The sequence below is a fragment of the Zalophus californianus genome, chromosome 1 (genome assembly GCF_009762305.2).
Source record: "Zalophus californianus isolate mZalCal1 chromosome 1, mZalCal1.pri.v2, whole genome shotgun sequence".
Lineage (NCBI taxonomy): Eukaryota > Metazoa > Chordata > Mammalia > Carnivora > Otariidae > Zalophus > Zalophus californianus.
Genome location: NC_045595.1, coordinates 4,226,819 through 4,245,560, shown reverse-complemented (window position 1 = coordinate 4,245,560; position 18,742 = coordinate 4,226,819). Strand labels below are relative to the sequence as shown.

The 18,742-nt window shown below is 61.7% G+C and overlaps 1 protein-coding gene across 3 annotated transcripts; it reads right to left on the bottom strand.

Annotated features, from left to right (window-relative positions):
- Positions 1-2,193: 2,193 nt before the first annotated feature.
- Positions 2,194-16,341, bottom strand: NRTN (neurturin). Of its 3 annotated transcripts, none has more exons than XM_027585857.2 (3): positions 16,214-16,341; positions 5,642-5,861; positions 2,194-2,741 (listed from the first exon to the last, which is right to left on the bottom strand). In XM_027585857.2, the coding sequence occupies exons 2-3, from the start codon at positions 5,808-5,810 to the stop codon at positions 2,317-2,319; spliced, it is 594 nt and encodes a 197-aa protein (XP_027441658.2). In that variant the 5' UTR covers positions 5,811-5,861; positions 16,214-16,341; the 3' UTR covers positions 2,194-2,316. The 3 variants fall into 3 exon arrangements, with proteins under 3 accessions (XP_027441658.2, XP_035578447.1, XP_035578446.1); XM_035722554.1 differs by lacking the exon at positions 16,214-16,341 and adding an exon at positions 8,542-8,588; XM_035722553.1 differs by lacking the exon at positions 16,214-16,341 and adding an exon at positions 8,415-8,547.
- Between the last annotated feature and the right edge of the window lie 2,401 nt (positions 16,342-18,742).

The following is an 18,742-nucleotide window of genomic DNA, read 5'->3' as shown; positions in this document are numbered from 1 at the left end:
CCCCCAAGACCAAGAATGGCCTGGGAGCCTATGTCAAGAGGTGGAAAAACCCTGGAGGCCAAGCCCCACAGTGGGTGTGGGTGGAGACCAGGCTGTCTGGGGGTCCGTGGCAGGGCAGGGCTGGGACAAGTGTAGAGGGAGGGCAGGGACTGCCCACGAAGGAAGGGGAGGAGGGCAGAGTGGGGTGCTGAGCACGTGTAGCGCTGAGAGTGTGTGTGACAAATGCTGACCATGGGGGCTTGGAGCGAGAACCTGGAGAGAGATCCTACTGGGTGTGGCCAAACACCATGTGGTGTTGCACATGAGAGGGGACATTGAGGGGGTCCCTCCTAGTGTGCAGTTTCGACCATGGGTGACGACTGAGTGTCTAAGCATAGCGGCCGTGTGTCCACGTATGATCGGACCTGCTAAACCCATGTAGGTGTCACACTCTGTGTGTGTGTGTGTGTGTGTGTGTGCGCGCGCTATGGCTTGGCCTGCACACGACCCCAGCCCCGGGGGTGTGTGGGGGCAGCCCCAATGTTTCTGCCCCAATGTTCTGGTCGGCTGGGCTAGCACACTGTGGTTGGGATGTTGGAACTGAGCCAGAGACAAGGAAGCCCAGGTCCCAGGAGACCCTGAGAGGGTGCACAACACAAACACCTCAAACACACACACACACACACACACGCGCGCGCGCGCGCGCGCGCACACACACACACACAGGTAGTCAGGCTTCAGGGACCACAGACCTGGGCTCCAAGATCAATTTTCCCAGTTGTGGGCTGAACAACTGCCTCCGTGGCTCAGGGCCATCTGGGATGAGGAAACTGAGGCTTGGCTTCTGCCCCAAGGAGATGGGGACAACAGCTTTCCTGCCACGACTGGGCTGAGTCAGCCCAAACAGAGGAGGAATCCCCTACCCCAAACCTCAGAAGACTCGGGGGAGTGGAGACCCCAGACAGCCTCAGCCCTGAAACTTCCTAACAAGCAGACCACCTGTGGGCCGGCGCCTGGCTGCCCAGCCCTGCTCACAGGACTCCCGGGAAGGCCTGCCTGTTAGCTGCCTCAAGTGTCTCCAGCTGCAGCCGGGGACCAGGGACCAGGGACCAGGGGACGCTCCTGCTGGGCTGCATGATCCTACCTGGGGCAGCTGCTGATCTGGGCCCTCCAGCGTCGGGATGGGGACTGGGGCTGGGAGGGACATGGTGTTGAGACGGTGGCCCTGAGCTCAGATGTGTGGGAAAGAGGGGAGAGGGCCAGTCTAGCGGAACAGTGAAGGAGGGAAGGGGCTCTTTCCGTGGGAGCCTCCGTGGAGTTCGGGGTGAGAGGAGAAGAGAGGGGACCCCGCCCTCAGGAAAGCTGTCTCGGGTGAGAGGGGCATGCACCCTCGAGAACCCCACTCTGAGGTGCAGGAGGGGAGGGTCCATACCCACTGGTCTCCAGGCTGTGGGCCTGGGGGCAGGGCAGTGGCCCCCTGCCCTGCCCCTCCTCAGACCCTGGGATGTGCGGACCCCTCCCCAGGGTCTGAGAACCCAACCCCCTGCGCTGTCTTGGGCCTGCCAAGCGTCAAGGTGACACCGCTTTTTCTGTCCTCCGCGGGGACGCGTCGTAAATCCCCCCAGGAGCTCGGGCCAGGGCTTTTATGGGCCGGGGACCTAGGTCCCTGAGGACCCGGCTCTGCCCCAAGCAGGCGCCGCTTTCGGGCTGGACAGGGCTGGCGCCCGCCCCAGACCTATCCCCACAGGGAGATGGGCAGCGCACATATATTTTTAGCTAGCGAAAGGAGATAGTGGCTCGGTGGGGCTGGACGGGGCCTGAGGAGGCCCTTTCGGGGAGGGAGGCCTGGGTCCATCTGGACCTCAGACTCGTCATCTGCATTTGGCTCCCTCTTCCCATCCGGAAGCTCACCTTACGGGGTGGTGGCCGTGGGACACGTCAGGAAGGGGTACAGGGACCCGCAAGAAAGTGGGAAGGACGGCCCCTGCCGACATTCCTCCCACTCACACCGCTTTCCTTAGTGTACCACGGGAAAAGGACCGTCTCTGCGCCCACCAGCTGGTACCTGCCCCATCCCCCTCTGCCCAGTGGAGCTGGCTCCCCCACCCCACACAGGCTCGTGTCCCTCCGAGAGGTGGGCACCCCCGGAACGCGGAATCACGACCCAGGATCCATTTTCCACACTTTATCTCGGTGCAGCTACAGGAGAGTCCCGAGGCCTGGAGGGCACCTCCTGCGCACGCGCAGTCTGCCGGCCGCGGACCTTGCCAGGCGGGACGGTGGGCGCCGCGGCGCGGGGGGCGTGGCCGCCGTCTCGCCGGGCCCGGTGAGGTAGGGTCAGACGCAGGCACACTCGCGCGCCGACAGCTCGTGGACCGTGTGGTAGCGGCTGTGTGCGTCCAGGAAGGACACCTCGTCCTCGTAGGCCGTCGGGCGGCAGCAGGGCTGCGCGCGCACCCGCTCCCGCCGAACGCGCCGCCCCTGGCGAAGCCGCCGCAGCCCCAGGTCGTAGACGCGCGCAGCCGCCTCGCAGGCGCCTGCGCAGTAGCGGAACAGCACCGTCTCGTCGGACGCGTAGCCCAAGCCCAGCTCGCTCACGCGCACTTCCAGCTCGCGCAGCCCGCACGGCCGCGTCCCTGATCGCGCGCGCGCGCGCCTCCGCCGGGGCCCCGCCCGACGGCGCGGACGCGGGGGCCTGCCTGCCCAAGGCGTCAGCTGGCGCAGCTCCACCGCGTCCGGGGCGCCCTGCAGCAGTGCACGATCTGCGAGGAGAGAGAGAATGAGAGAGAGAGAGAGAACCGGGTGGGTCGGTGGCTGGCTGGGGGGAGAGCCCCCGACCCCCGTTGTTCCGCTCGGAAAACAGCCCCTTGCTAGCGCACCCTCCCGACACAGCTTCTCAGCTCCCTGCTACATTCCCAAGCATGTTCCCTCTCTGGGCGCCGTGGGGGATGCCTGTGCAGAGCCCCCGCGCTGGAGCCCCATGACTCCCAACAGCCCTCTCTGGACCGTACCGCTGTGGTGGACGCTCAGAACCTGGCTCGTCCTTTCCGGTGCCCCCGAGCGCTTTCCAGCCTGCCCCACGCTGAGCTGAGCTCGCCCCCGTGTCTCACTTCCTATGGTCGTCCCCACGCCCACATTTTCCGTGGACCCTGACCCTTTGTTCTGCTTTCGCTGAGCTGCTCCCACCTCTTTGCAGAAAAGGAAGGGAGGGCTCAGCTGGGGCTGTAGTGATCCAAATCCCTGTGCCCGTGGGCCCCCAGCTGGCCCCACCCCTCTGCTGGGATGCCCCGGGTAACTGGCACCCCCTGTGTGACCAGTGTTGGGGAGCTGCATCCCATGCTTCAAGCACTCACTTGTTGGTTGAGCTGATAATGAGTCTCCGGCTCACTCTTTGGGGGCCCCACCCCATGCCCCCCACCGTGTCCCTCCTGCTCCCCCGCATGCTGGGACTGATTTTCTTCATGCACAGTTTACCAAATCGGGGCTTTTGGGCTGTTCAGAACGCGCAGAGGATAACACCAGCAGGCACAGAGGCCTGCACGTGAGGACCGTGGGGGGGAGGCAGCAGGGAATGTCACGGCCTCCCCCGTGTTACAGGTGAGACAACGGGCATCCATTAGGGCAGAGACTGGCCCAAGGCCACAACACTAGCAGGTGGCAGAGCGAGAGACACAAGCCCGAACAGCCTTGTTCCCGCCTCCATCGTGTGCCCAACTTTGGCCCACGGCCAGTCCTCTGCTCCCACGGTTGCCAGGAGGTGCCCGGAGTCACAGATTCCCAGGGCCCCGGAGCCTAAATTTATTTCCCAGGCGGCTGGGCTGCCCCAGTACTCTGCAGCCTCGGGAGAGCCTCGTAGACATGCCAGTGGCAGGTGGCGCTGAGAGTGGAACTGCGGGCAGGGGCTCCCAGTCTCTGAGCAAGTGGCAGGCATGCCTGTGGTTGGGAGAGGAGACCCTGAGTTTATCGCCTGCATGCCCCCAAGGCTGGCACCCCTGGCCCTCAAAAGAAATAGCTTACAGGGAGACGCCAGGGTGAGGGTGTGTCCGTTTCCACAGGGGGTCTCAGGAATCAGACAGACCCCAGTTGTGAGCCTTGCTCTGCCACTTTCAGCCCTGTATCACTTCAGGCAGGTGATGGTCCTGCTCTGTGCCTCAGTTTCTCTGTCTGCTCAAGGAGCCTTGCAGACAGTTCCGCTCTGGCGGAGGCCGGGACAGTGGAAAGTGGGCATCAACTGAGCAACATGTTCCCAGTTCTTGAAGTCCAGGGGCAGGACTTGGTGGCCAGCACCGTCTGCTCTGGGGTTAGGTTCCAGCCTACCTCACTTATGGTGCCTAAAATTCCATGTCGTGTGCCCGCCCCTAAGGTATACATCTACACAGATATTCGGGGGGCGGGGCGGGGCGGGGGAGGATGCCAGATAAAGTACAGATGCCCAGTTACATTTGAATTTCAGATAAACAGTGAATAATCTCTTGGTATATGTGTCCCTGCTTCCCTCCAGCAGGCCTGGCCACCTGCACAGGGTCTGGAACACAGAGATGAGATCAGCAATAGCCCCCCGCACACCCCGATCCGCACCCCGATCCCCACCCCCGCGCTCCCACCGTCCCAAGCCTGAAATTCCACCATCAGCGCGTTGGTCTCAGGACCTAACACTAGGACACTGGGGGGATCAGCGGCCACTCCCTTCCCTTCGTAGCGACTGTGCCCAGGGACAGGATGCAGGGTGGGCAAGCACCCGCCCAGGGGCCGAGACCCCTCCTGCTGACCGAGATCCCACCGTCGGTGTTGTGCCCAGGTTCTAAGCTAGAACTAGGCTCCCCCCCACCCCGCCCCGGATTTCTGGAACCCAGTGTCTTGGGAAGGACTTTGCCGCCTTCAGGAGGAAGCGGCGGGCGGAAGTGGAGCCCGTGCCTGAGGCCACCCTTGTCCATTGTAAGGACAAGAAAGGAGGATTGTGTGGGCCGGCGGGACGGGCGCGGACTTGCACACAGGCTGCACGCAGCGCAACCCCGCGGGCGCCATGCACGCGCCGCGCCCGCGCCCCCACCTCGGTGGGCGGCGCGGCGCCCGCGTGGACACGCGCGCGCGCACAGGAGGTCGGGACCGCGCCCTACCCCGGGCCGGCAGGCGGGGCAGCGGCCGGCGCCAGGGAGGAGTGGGGAGTTGGGCCGCGAAGGGGGCGTTTCCACATCTCCACCGCAGGGCCTTTTCCCGCGTCCATCTCTCCCAACCTTGTGTCTGTCTGTCTCTGTGCGTCTCTGTCTCTGTTTCTCTCCCCATTTCTACGTCTCTCGGGGTCTCCCCTTCCCCCTCGGTCCCTGTCCACGGGGCAGGTCAGTGGGGACTCGGATCCAGCCTCCCTGTCCCACATCACGCGCTGCGCATGGGAGCCCCCCGGGGGGGATGCCCAGATCTAATCTCCATCTGGATCCCTGGCCCCTCAGGGCCAGAGCCTAATTCCTCGTGACAGCTGAGCCCAGAGACCCCCAGCTCCCAGCGATCCCCCCCCTCGACCGCTTGCCACCCCTGCCAGGTCATTGGGGGATTTGCACCCTCTCCTCACCCCATCCAAATTAAGCCTCTGTGGCCCCTGCATGAAATTCCACCGTGTGGCCGCCCCTGTATCGGGGCAGCTGACCCACGTCGGGGCCCGGCTTACACTGGGCCAGGCGGGCGATCCGGGCGTCCAGGGTGCGAGGCGGCCGGCGCAGTGGGGTCAGCGAGGGTCCCAGGTGGTGACTGAGGAGCAGGCCGTCCCGACACATCCAGATGGAGAGCACCGAACTGCAGAGCACCGAGGCCAAGGCTGCCGCCTTCCAGCGCTGCATCCTCGGCCTGCGGGCACGCGATGGTCAGCCCCACGGCCTCCGTCTGTCTGTCTGTCAGGCAACAAACGGGAACAGGGCGCTGGGCCAGGCACCGGGGACACGGTGCGGCCCCTGATTTCAAGCCACTTCTGCTTAATGATCAGTAATAACGTAGACATGATTCATCAAGGAACCCTTGAACAAGGTTGCGAAAAAATGCTGCCCAAGAAAGGGGTGGGCACTGTGCCAGGAGTAGCAGGGGACCCACCCCCATCTGGGGGGTCCCAGAGTGCTTTTCTGAGGATTGATGAAAGTTGAGCCTTGACCAAAGGTAGGAGTCGGCCAGGCACAAGAGAATGGCAGCTCAGGCAGGGGGAACAGCCGGTGCAAAGGTCCTGAGGCTGGATTAAGGTTGGCCAACGCAGCTAGGAGGCTGGAGTGGCCAGAGCCCAGTGAGCTTGGCGGGGGTCGGGGCGGGGGGGGGGGGGGGGGCAGCCTGGAACTAGGTGAGGGCGCTCCCAGCAGGGGGCACTGTGGGACTGGGGCATGGAGAAGAGAATGTGCTCTAATGTGTTCCTAACATATTGGGGCCCTTGGGAGTGACGTCCTGCCCCTCTCTGAGCCTGGGTCTCCAGAAAGAGATCAACTGATCCCCGGAAGCGGGCATCGATGGACCAAAGCTGCCCTCGACCCACCACCCCCAGGCCTCTGCTCAGGCCGGTCCTCCCACCCAGCACATTCTCTTCTCCTCCTCCCCACTCCCCTCCCCCTCTCAGTCTCAGCTCGGAGGGCGTCTCCCCCAGGAAGCCTTCTCTGGCTGCTCCTACCCGCGCCGTCCCCCCTCCCCAGTCCCGGGTGGGCGCAGGTGTGCACCCTCTGGGCCACCACAATGGCCTGAGCTTCTCCCGATGAGGCACTGGTGACTCAGTGCTGGCACCGCCGGTGCCTAGCCCGGCGCACTGGGTGCACACAGTAGGTGTTTCGTAACGCATGCGCACTCCCGCCCACCCGGTCAGAGCCCCTCCCGCCGCCGGGCGCCCCCGCCCGGGTTTACAGTCCCGGGCCTGGCAGCCCAGTGGCGGCCCGCGCGGGGCCTGGCGGCCTGCCCGGTGTAAACATTTACACGGAGCATTGAAAGCCGCGCTGGATGCCGGTCAGCGCCTGGGCTCGGCCGTGGGGTGCCGGGCGCCCCCACGCGCGCCCCTCGGGCGGCTCCGGCTGCTGGCCACTGTGCCGAGCCGGCATTTGCGTGCGATTTGCATTGCAGTTTTGCATGGACCCCGCACTGGGGGGTTTGGCGCCTTGGGTCTGGAACCGCCTCTCCCCCCAGCCACCCCCCCTCCCCGTTGGAAGCGCTGGCGCAGGACCTACAGCCGCCAGACAGTAGCCGGGGACATTTATTAAGCGCCTGCTGTGTACCAGACCGGGTGCCGAACCCACGAAGGAGGCAGCATGATCTCCATCTTACAGCTGGGGAAAATGAGGCACAAAGCAGGTAGGGGCTTATCCAAGGTCACAGCTAGACAAGCATCTGGGATTCGAACCCGGTTGCAGGGGCTGCGCTGTGCTTGGCAGCCTTGGAGTCCCTCTGAGGACTTGCCCGGCTTGGGGGTGTTTGGATAGGGCCGTTTTGGGGACTGCTGGTGGCGCTGGCAGAGAATGAGCTCCCCCACACGGGAGCGTGAGAGAAAGCCGGGCCAGCCTGCAGATCGGAGGGCACTTGACCGCGCCTGGCGTGCTGCAGGAACACTGGTGGCCCATGCGGCTGGAACAGAGTGAGCGAGGCGGAGGGAGGGGGAGGGGAGGCCGGGGAGGGGCCCCGCCCGGCCAGGTCACGCAGGGCCTTGGGGCCGCGGGGAGATCATCTCATTGTCAAGCTTGTGCAGCAAGGGGAGGACAGCCCCCGAAGTTGTCAGGTGTCCAAACCCGCCCCTTGGCTCTAAAGGAGCACCTACTTTATGCTTTGGGGGCACAGAGCCCTCCCTGCACGCCCAGCACCCTGTCTGCTCTCACACCCACGTCCTGCCGGGGTGTGCCTCGGTTTCCCTGTTCGGCTGGAACGAGGCCCCTGCACCGCGCCAGGCTCTGGTCCTGGGTTTCCGCTGAGGGCTTCGCATGGGGGCGGGGGGGCTGAGAGGCCGGATGGGCCGGGAGACGGCCTGGCCACGGGAGCCCCTGGTGTCTGTCCTTGGAGCCGCAGACCCCCCGGAGCTCTGATGGGGGGCAGGAAAGCAGAGGGCCAAGGGTGGAGGGGGCCCAGTAGGTGCGGCTGATAAGCGTCTGTTAACAATGGGCCTTTCAGTAAGGGGGTCACCCAACTGGTTTGTCTGTGGCACGGACCTGACCCAGAGGGGTGCTGCGGGGTGTGGCGCGCGGCGCGGGGAGGGGGCCCGGTGTGCACCATGCGCGTCTCTGCGTCCTGGAGGCCCCTGGTCCTGGGAGGAGGACTCACAGCACACGTGGGGGCGCACAGTCACTCGCACTCGGCCTTCTTGTCCTCGGTCACACACTTGGGTGCTCTCACGCCCCTGCGCACCCGGACAGTCCTGCACCCACACCCCGGGACACGCTGTCGCATGCACGCTCCAACACTGTCCCACTTACACTCCCTGTTTTCATACTCACCAACTCCAACTCGACGGGGCTCGCACACTGAGGGGTTTTCCCACGCACGTGGGCATTTTCACACATGCTGGAAACACCTGCACGGGTGGGTGTTCTCGCACGTCCATCCATATAGGAGCACACTTACGCACGAGGTCACTGGCACACTCGGACGCCCGACATTATCACACTCCCAGCAGTTTTCACAATTCACACCCTCAAGCATGATTACACTGAAAGACATAAATACAATCACTATCTTGAGTGTGTTCACACTAATAATTTCCAACCTAATTATGCTCACATATATGAACAGAATCACACACTCAGCTGTTCTCACAACACACATCTGATCACTACCACACTCATCCTAGTGTCCTGCACTCGCAGGCTTGAACCTTCACACTTAGGCGTGTTTACCCTCACACTCACACATTTGACAGCCTTGTTCACCTGCTAGTGCAATGCATGCTCACACATCCTCACCCTTGGGCTCACACATGCACCACTCATAGGTTATCATATTTGAACACTCCCCTGTCACACACTAGCACGTTTTCACACTTGTGCACTCTCACATAGCATAGACCGCCTGCCCTCCCGCTTTGGAGCTCTCACACTCCCAGCCACCCAGGTGTTCTTAGCCTCTTGCACACTTGGGAGCTCCCACACAAGTGTTTTCACACTCTCACGGAAAACACGCATTGGCTCTGGCATGCTGGCCCAGAGAACAGGCATGGCCATGCAGGTATGCCGCTCCCAAGCCCTCCCCTGAGCACTTGGACCTGCGCACACTCAGGGACACGCACCTGCAGGCTCCGCGTGTCCTGCTTCGTTCATGCGCTTGGCCTTGGGCCGAGCCGGGCCCGCCACCTGCTTGCCTCTGTCATTCTCACATCCTGGCCACACACTCACACACATGGGGACACACTGATGCATGGCCCAGTCCCCTTCTGTCTGCATCTCCGGGGTTTCCCACACTGCCCAGACAGGGCCTTGGCCAGTGGTCTCCTCTCAACTCTCAGAAAATGTCCAGACCCTGGAGAATCCTCACTGCCCGGGAAAGGGAGCCCCCTTCTTTCTTGGGGGCCATGACAGTCTGAACTGCAGGAAGTGGGATCAAGGAGGACCTCACTTCTAGCTGGAGGCTACGGAGTGCCCAGAGCTGGGACGAAGCCCAGAGAGGGGTGATGAGTAACCCAGAGTCACACAGCCAGGCGAGCCCTTCCAATCTTCCAAGGAACACACAGGGTGAGGGTGTGTGCATGTGGGTTTTTCTGGAAGCTTCTTGGTAGTGCCAAGAAACTCTGTTCATTATCCTGGTGCCCAGGCAACGCCCTGAGGTTCCACCTTTCCATGGAGCCTCCCAGGAGACACGGGCCTGGCATACCTGTTCTCGAGGCCAACAGCCTCCTTGCCATAGAGCTCCTGGCCTCAGGGAGGCACGGGTTTTGTGCTCATTCCCAGGGAGAAGGATGGGAGGGCGCACTTCCCTACATTCACTCATCTCTCTAGTCTGAGGGAGGCCTTGAATTGGGGCCTGCCCCCATATGGTAAACTCCTACTCATTCTTCAGAGCCCTAGCTCCTATAGGCCCTCCTCCAGGAAGCCGTTCCAGCTTCCTATCTTGGATCCTCAGCTGCAGGTCCCTCCCTCTTACCCAGCCCTGTTGGCATAGTATCTGGATCCAAATCTGTCTTCTCTGGACTGGGGGATTTTGGAGAGCTAGCCTGGGCTGCGTCCTTTCAAGGCACGGACAGGCTTCAAGAATTCTGTTCACAAAGGTATGAGCTTGCGCGCCTGGGTGGCTCAGTCGGTTAAGCGTCTGCCTTCGGCTCAGGTCATGATCCCAGAGTCCTGGGATCGAGCCTCACGTCGGGCTCCCTGCTCAGTGGGAAGCCTGCTTCTCTCTCTCCCTCTGCTGCAGCTCCCCCTACTTGTGCTCGCTCTCTCTCTCTCTGTTTCAAGTAAAATCTTTAAAAACAACAAAAAAAGGGGGTATGAGCTTGCTGCAGCTCCTTGGTCTTCATACTTTTGCCCGTGTGGTGCCTCCCTCCACGTACACCCTTCTCCTTCTCCACCTCACTCCTGGACACCTCCCTGGCCTTCCTACAGGGGACCTTCCTGAAGGGTGCCACCCAGCCCCATGGGAACACGAGGGAGGACTCGGAGGAGCTGGACGGACGGCTCATGGGGCTGTCGGCACTGCCCGCAGGCAGAGCGAGCCAGGCTGAGAAGCGGTGAGGGCAGCTGTGGGGGTCGCGCGTGCCCATGTGGGTGTGAGCGTGTGAGGAAGGGCTCGTGTCTGAACCCCGCAGCACCGGGGTTCTAGATGGCTGCCTTCGGATCCCAGCTCTGCCTCTTCCTTGCTGGATGACATGGGGCAAGCTCCTCCCCCTCTCTGAGCCTCAGTTTCCCCGTCCGCACAGTGAGCTGCCTGGGACACCCCTGCCCGCATTTGGAGGGCCAGCTCATTCATTCAGTGAAGTCCTGCGGGCCTGGCCGGTGGCAGCAGGGGCTGGACCTCAGACACACGTGCCAGCACACCTCCGCCATCCATGCTGACAGCTCCGGGGCTCCCTGCTCCTCTCCTTCCCCCTAGATGGCCCCTGGAAGTTCCAGTGATGGGGAAACTGAGGTCGCAGGAGGGGCAGGACTTGGCCTCCGTTGAGGCAAGACTCAATGGTCCTGCAAAACAAGAAACAAATTCCACAGCCCACAAAAATGTGCCCCCTCCCTGGGAGGCCCCAGGGCCCAGCCCCGCCCCATGGTGGAGATGGGGAGGCCAGGGCAGCCGTGAGCCGGCAACACACATCTGGGGGTAAACCAGGAACATCTGGCTAGCGCAGCCGGTTCTGATGCCGTGTCTGCAGGGGCCTCATGGGGGGGGTTGCAGTCACAAATACCCCCCAGCCAACCTTGCAGGCCTAGCTAGAGGTGGGGGCCCAGGCTTTCCTCCTCTTCTCCCCACGCAGAAGCTCTCTGTTGCCCAGTTGTTAGAACCATCGCTGGCTCCCTGCTACTCTGAGGATCAAGTCTGAGCTTCTGAGCTTGTCTGAAGGGGCTCTGTGTCTGTCTTCACCAGAGTGAAGCCGAGGAGTGTATAGACAGAGTGGCTCTTGGGGAGGACTGTGCTGGCTGCCCCATGATAATAACAGTAGCAAAGATAATAATAATAGCTAACACTAGCACTAGTGCACAACTGTACTGTGCTGTTCTAAGCACTTTACACATAGTAACTCATAGCAAGGTATGGACTATTTTATCTCCATTTTGTGGGTGGAAAAACTGAGGTCCAAAGAAGTGGTTATTTGCTCAAGATCAAACAGAGTGCAAGTGACCAAGCTCGGATTCGAACACAGCTAGTCAGGTGAACTCCTACGCATCCCTCAAAGTCCCAGCCCCAGTACCCCCTCCACATTCTTAATCACTGTACCATATGGCCTCTCTAACAACAACAATAATAACATTAACACCCCCACCATGTTGGCTATTATGTTTATTTAGTGTGAAGCACTGTGCTAAGTGCTTTCCACATGTTTAACAGTCCCCACCGTCCCTGGAAAAAAATGTCGTTATTCCCCACACAGTCGGTTCAGCGTCCGACTCTTGATTCCAGCTCAGGTCATGATCTCAGGGCCGTAGGATTGAGCCCTGCCTCAGGCTCTGCACTCAGCGGGGAGTCTGCTTGAGATTTTCTCTCCCTCTCCTTCTGCCCCCCCAACTCATTCCCGTGCATGTGCTCTCTCTCTAAATATAAATAAATAAAATCTTAAAAAAAAAAAAAGGAAAGGAAAGGAAAAGAAAAGAAGCGGCCGAGCTGAGGCTGTACGTGGGTCTGACTCCAAACTTGTCCTCTCAAATGCCTCCACAGTCCCTGGGTCCAGAGTGGCCAGGGCCATGCCGAGGGTAGGGGAGTAGCGGGAGGGCAGGATAGGTCCTGCCATTTGGGAGAAAGGGGGGCTGGCATCCACATAAATAAGAGGTTTTCTCAGACACGCAGCAGAGCAGAGCCAGCGAGTAAATAACCTGCCCACACGGCAGCAAGCCCAGTGTGCCGGGCTGAGCTCCGCCCCCAACACATCAGATCAACACTTATTGAGTGCTTACTGTGTGCTGGGCCAGGCAGGGAACTCAAGATGACCATGGCCAACCTGGGCCCCACCCTTGCCAAGCTCCCTGTCCAATCAGAGAGATGGATAAGAAAGAAGAAATAAATAAGGTAATTTAGATGTTGGCAGTAGGGCAACAAAATAAAACAAGGTGAATTCATAGTGACTGCGGGAGCCTTTTAGGGTAAGCGGCTGGGGGGCTTCTTAGAGGAGGCAGCTTTGAGTTGAGACCAAGTGAAGATTTGGAGAGAGTGTTCTAGGTGGAGGGAGCTGCAGCAGCAAATGGAGTTGGGGGTCAGTGTGGGGAGATGAGGTAGGGGAGAGATGGGGCCATGTGACCTGCAGGGTCAGCTCCCCATCCCCTCGCCCTCCCCACCCCACCACCCCCCCAGTGCCTGGAGCCCTCTCTCTGAACCTGATGCCGGGAGGGCGTGTTCTCGGGGAGGCTGGACGGGGGAGCGTGGGGGGCAGGGCCGCCAGCTTTTCAGACCCACCATTTCTGGCCCAGCCCTCCGCGGCTGGCCTGTAAAATTCTCACCTTGACCTCAGCAGGCTGGTCTGCCTAGCCAGGCTGGCCTGGGGCCGTCCTTGCAGGTGTCTGGAGCAGGCAGGAGGGGGCTCCCTGGGGTGGGATAACGGGATCAGCCTAATTAAGCCTGGCATGGCTGAGCAGCTGGTGTGGGACCCGGCGGGTGGCACAAGGGACCTGGATCCTCTGGGAGCAGCCAGGAGGACACCACGCAAGGCTGGCCATGGGACAGAAGGGGGAGCAGAAGCACAGACCTCAGGTGTGACTCAAACCCTACCATTGGTTTCCTGGGGACCAGGGCACCTGAGTCATCTCTTCTACCTCCCCAAGTTCAAATTCTGCCTCAGGTCCCCAACGCACTGAGCTTTTTAGGCACGCTGTCTCTGGGTCTCGGTTTCCCCAAGTGGGAAGTTAGACACCCCCACCCCCCGGCGGCAAACAGGAGCCCCTTGTCTGATTTCTTCCAGGACCAGCCTGAAGCCTGGTTTCACTCGGATTTGTAGGGAAGATCTTTCTGCTCCTGAATACCTTTGCTGAAGTGCCCCATTCTCCCCTCAGGCTTCCTTTGTAGCTGTTACCTCCCCTGAAAGTAACCTCTCCTGAAAATAACCTCCCACAAATATTTGTTGGACAGTAAATGGTGTGGCCATTGGTGTCAGGGCTCCTGGGCCTTGTCCTCCAAGGAAGACAGACTTGGACCCAGGGTGGGGCCCCGAGTGGGGAACAAAGGGTCTACCTCAGGGAAGAAGGGGCGGAGGAGACTTCCTGGAGGAGGGGCATTGGGGCTGGGGCTGTGAAGGATGAGTAGGAGTTTTATAAGTGAGAACAGAAAGGGCATTCCAGGTAGCAAGAACTGCACATGCAAAGATCTGGCTGGCTGGCTTGGGAGCCTCTCCTCCACTCCCTCACCCACCCCCAGGTGTATCAGTCACCAGGACCATCTTATCCTGTGCTTCATCCTAGCACAGAGCTTGGCATGTAGTAGCTTGATGCTTAGGAAATATACAGGGCATGAAGGAAAGATCCCTCCGGCTTGCCCAGTCTCAGTTTTCTCAGCTGCAGACTGGGGAGAACCAGCCTCCTGCCTGGCCCGCCCCATGCTTACTTGGTGCTTACTAAGCAGAGGTAGACCCCACCTGGCCCTCCATCTCCCCATATGGGCCTTCCCCCAGAGGCCCAGACCTCTCTGTCCTATCTTGGGGACCAGGAAAGATGCATTTGCAGAGGAATCTACAGTCTCAGCAAAGAAGGCTGGGCCCAGTGATGCCAGACACATTAAAGACCCGTTCCTCTCTGCTCTGTGTTTCCAACCCTAACCTCCAGGAATCCAGCCCTGAATGCCCCAGCCCAGTTTTCCCTCTGCCAACCTCTCAGAACAGTATCTCCCTCCCACACTCACCCAGACGCTCTGGATTTTCCAAAACCAGTCGTGTTATTACCTGCCTCCAGATCTTTGAATGTGCAGTTCCGGCTACCTGGAATGCCCTTTCTTTTCCCACTTAGAAAACTCCTACTTATCCTTCACAGCCCCAGCCCCAATGCCCCTCCTCCAGGAAGTCTCCCTCGATCGTCTTACCCTGAGGTAGACACTTTGCTACTCATTCTGGGCTCCACCCTGGGTCTAAGTCTATCTTCCCTGAAGGACAAGGCCCATGAGCCCAGACACCAACAGTCAACCACACCATCACCATCCAGCAAACATTTGTGGGAACAATCTCTTGATTGTATCCTTGTGCCTGGCTGCAAACTCGCTCCTTCTCCTGCCCCAGGCTCTTGAAAGCTACATTCTCTGCTTGTTTCCCGAAAACTGAGGTCTGAAACCGAGGGACAAGCCCTGATGGTGGAATTTCAGTCACTGTGCCCTGCCACTAGGGGGGACGTTTTGTTTTCTTCCCTGTACCCCTAGAACGCTTGCCACTAGGAGTGGTCTATAAGGCCCAGGGGTGGCTTTGGAACCCTGAACCTCAGGAGTCCTAGGATGAAGGGAATGGGGAGGGGTGTCCAAAGGGCCCCAAGGCAAGGGGCTGGCGGTGGGGGGAAACGGGCAAAGCTGGGAGTCTTCCCTCCACTGACATCCGCCTAGACCAGTCACGCCCCATTGGGGCTTCCTCAGCCTGGGGCACTTGAAGACAGACAAAGAGTGTCATGGAACACACAGAGAAGGATTGAGCAGAGAGAGGGCAGGGCAGGCAGGCAGGAGTGAGGAAAGTCAGGGGTCTGGCCTCCAGCAACCCCCCTCCCAGGACCCTGGCCCTGCTCCCCAGATCTGGGCTGGGGTCCCAGACTTGCAGGTAACCACAGGCCCAGAGCCCAGCCAGTGACACCACAATATATACTGTTGCTTCTTGGGGGAAGGGGTGGTGGTGCCACCAACCCCTGGGAGGGACCATTTCTCTCTCCAGTCCCACCCCAAATCTGCCCACTGTCTGCATCCACCTCTGCCTAATGACTCCTAACCCACACACTCCACCTTCTGGGAGAATTCTGAGACTGAGCAAGAGATGCCTTTAAAAAAAAAAAAAAAAAGCAAGGAGGCACAGCCCCCTCTCCTTCAAATCCACTCTTTGCCCTTAAGGGACTACCCTCCCCCCAAAAAGCGTTTCGCGCCCTCTTGTGGCTGAACAGGAGGCTCCCGGAGCCGAGAGAGCCGGGCCCTTACCGGAGGACACCGTGTCCCCGGAGGCGGCGGCGGCTGGAAAGCGCCACTGACAGATGTTTACTTCTGCGCGCAGCTGGGCCGCGACGGCAGCTCCACGGCTGGGGTCCGCGGATCCGAACGCCCCCCACAGCCCCTTGTACACCACAAGGCAGCGCGGGTGTCTGGGTCTCGCCCTCCTAGAGGCTCGGGAGGGGATTCCGGCTGCCCCCGCTTCCACCCCTGTTCAGACGCACACTTGGGGGTCCAAGGAGGCAGAGGCGCGCCCGTCCCGTCGGACAAGGACCCGGGCCAGATCCTGGCTTGGAGAGGCGCGGAAGATCGCCCTGCCCACCTCTCCCCTCCTGCCGTGCGCGGACCTGTCGCCCCCTAGACCCCACCTTCATACACATGCCGGTTCTTGGCTAGAGGAGGGAAGCTACCGGTCTATCCGGAGCTCCTGTAAGCCCCCAAACCTCCGTCCACGGGGCCGGTCCTCCCCCAGCGCCGGTCCCCTGCGGGTCCCCCGCCTGCCCTTGCTTACCTGCTCGGGGTGCCCGACTACCCGTCAGTGGTGGCCGCGCCTGCCGCCCGCGCCGGCCCCAGCCCCTGCCCCTGCCGCCGCGACCGCCATCCCGGCCGCCTGGGCCCGCGGCGCCCGGGGGGGCCCGGGCCGGAGGGGGCGGCCGCGGGGGGGACGCGGCGCGGGCCGGCCCATGGGGCCCCCCCCGGGCTCGATCAGCCGCGGGCTGCGGCCATCCCGGCCGGGCTGGGGCTGGGGCTGGGGGTGCCCTGGACGGCCGGCGGCTCGGAGGGCGCGGGGCGCGGGGGCGCACGGACGGCGCGGGCGGCCTGGGCACGCGGCTCTGGGCTCCGGGGCTGCGGCGCGAGGGGCCCGGGCTTTCGGAGCGGCTTCACCGCGCGCTCTCCCGCCGCCTCCGCCGCTCCCGCCGCGGACGGCTTGGCCGGCTCCGGGCGGGGGGCGGGGCCGGGGGCGGGGCCAGGGGCGGTGGCTCGGGTTTCCCGGGACGAGAGCCGCCCCCGCCCAAGGAGAGGGGGGCGGGAGGAGCGCAGGTGGCTAGGGTGCAGGGGCCACAGCGCCCCCTCTAGAAGGTCATCTCCCCGGGCCCCTTTAGGAAAGCCGGGGCCCCAAGACCACCCCTCCCCAAGGGCCCCCTTCTGGGTTAAAAGGCACAGCGCCCCCGACGCCAGTATCCGCGGCCTTCAGCGCCCCACGCTCTATTTGAGGATCTGGTTTTACTGCCAAACTCCTGGGTCCTGCCTGGTCCCCTTCCGGAAGGCAGGGCCCCAAGAAGTACCCTCACCAAGGAAGCCCCTCAAGGGAACCGCAGCACAGCGGCCCCCTAATTAGCTGTTTCCCACCCCTACTCCAGAGACCCGAACGGCTCATCTTCCAAAAGTCTGGCGCCCCAGGAAGCCCCTCCCCCAGATTCCCCTCCGGGGAATTAAGAGTCACAGCACTACCCCAGACGACGGTCACAGCGGCCACAGTCTCCTCCTACCCCACTGAAGATTGCGGGGTCCTCCTAGTCCTGCCCCAGGTCCTCTTTCCACAAAGCTAAAGAAGCCCCCCGTGACAAAGCCGTTCTAGAGAACTGAGACCCAGTGTTTTTTCCTAAGACAGTAAGTGATACCCTGAGACTGATGATCCCCGCTGCCCACAGAGCCCCTCATCAAGTGGCAGTTCTCCCCAGTCTGGCCTCAGAGCCCTGCGAGGGGATCCCATTCCCACCCCTGGCTCTCCGCGGCGCTCTCTGAGTACCAGGACCCCGCTTTGCCTCTCCCGCCTGCGCGCCCAAACCCACCGCGCCCCCTCCCCGACGGCTCCGCGTTCCTAAAGCGCCCCCTGGCGGCCCCAGCTGACTCCGGGGGTGGGTGGAGTGGGCGGGGCTGGAACTGCCGTGGCCCCGCCCCCCCGCGGCCTAGTTACCGAAAACACCCTCCTTACCTCCCAGCCCTCAGCCCTCGGCCCCCGCATCGGGCTTTTTCCCGCGCCGTCCCGGCCACCGCCTGCGTTCCTGGGGCCGGGTGCTCTGGTTTCTCTCTGCTGCCGCCTGATTTCTTGGGGCCTCCTCACCCTGGCCCAGGCCGCCTGCATTCCTCTGATCCCAGCAGCCCTGGGATTCATACGGGTATTAGACCTTCCTAGGACCACCGTCCCGCCTCTCCCCGCCCCCCCTCCGGGCCCTCAACACCCGCCCCCCCCCCGGCAAAGGCCTGTACAACTTGCACTAGTACGCAGTATGCGCGATGACAGGAGACACTCAGGTAGTCTCACCCCCTGTACTCGGGCTCATGCGGGTGGGGGACCTCGGGAGCACGGAGGAAGGACAGCCGGAAGGAGTCCGCTAGGACGTGAGCTTGCGGGTAGGGTGGGGGCATAACAACGAGCGGGTATGAGAAGTGGCAGCGTGGGAGCTGCCCGGTCCTGGTCTGGGATGGGAAGGGCAGGTGTTTGCTCTGTGCAGCCTTGGGCCGATACTTGTTGAATGTGCCTCAGTTTCCCCACCTGTAACACGGGGTATTATGAGTAGATTCTAATAGGGTTGTCGTAGAGATTAAATAAATAGGAGTAACAGTCCCTGGCTCGTGGTGAGCGATGCCCGAGTGTCTGCCATTATTGGTGTCACCCTGTGCTCCCCCCGGTGACACACTCACCCTGGCCATTCGCACACGGACCCCCCAAATCTTTGATCCAGGCAGGGTCACACCCGGTGCCATCCTTGTTCTCACACACACTGGGACGCCCTTTCTGAGAACAACACCATCCCTAACACAGAGCGGTCACGACCACCCACGTCCTTGCCCGAGGGCATGCATGGACACACACACACACACACACACACACACAGGTGTCCTTCCTTCGCTTCCAGCCAGACACACGTATGCACATGGACACAAAGCTCACACTACCCATAACACACACACACACACAGACACACACACGGTACCCAGTAGAGACACAGACACACAGGATATTCACACACAGTAGCCCACCAGCCCTCAGGTCGCCCCGTGGTTGCTCGGGCACATTCACGCGCGCTTGGCAGAT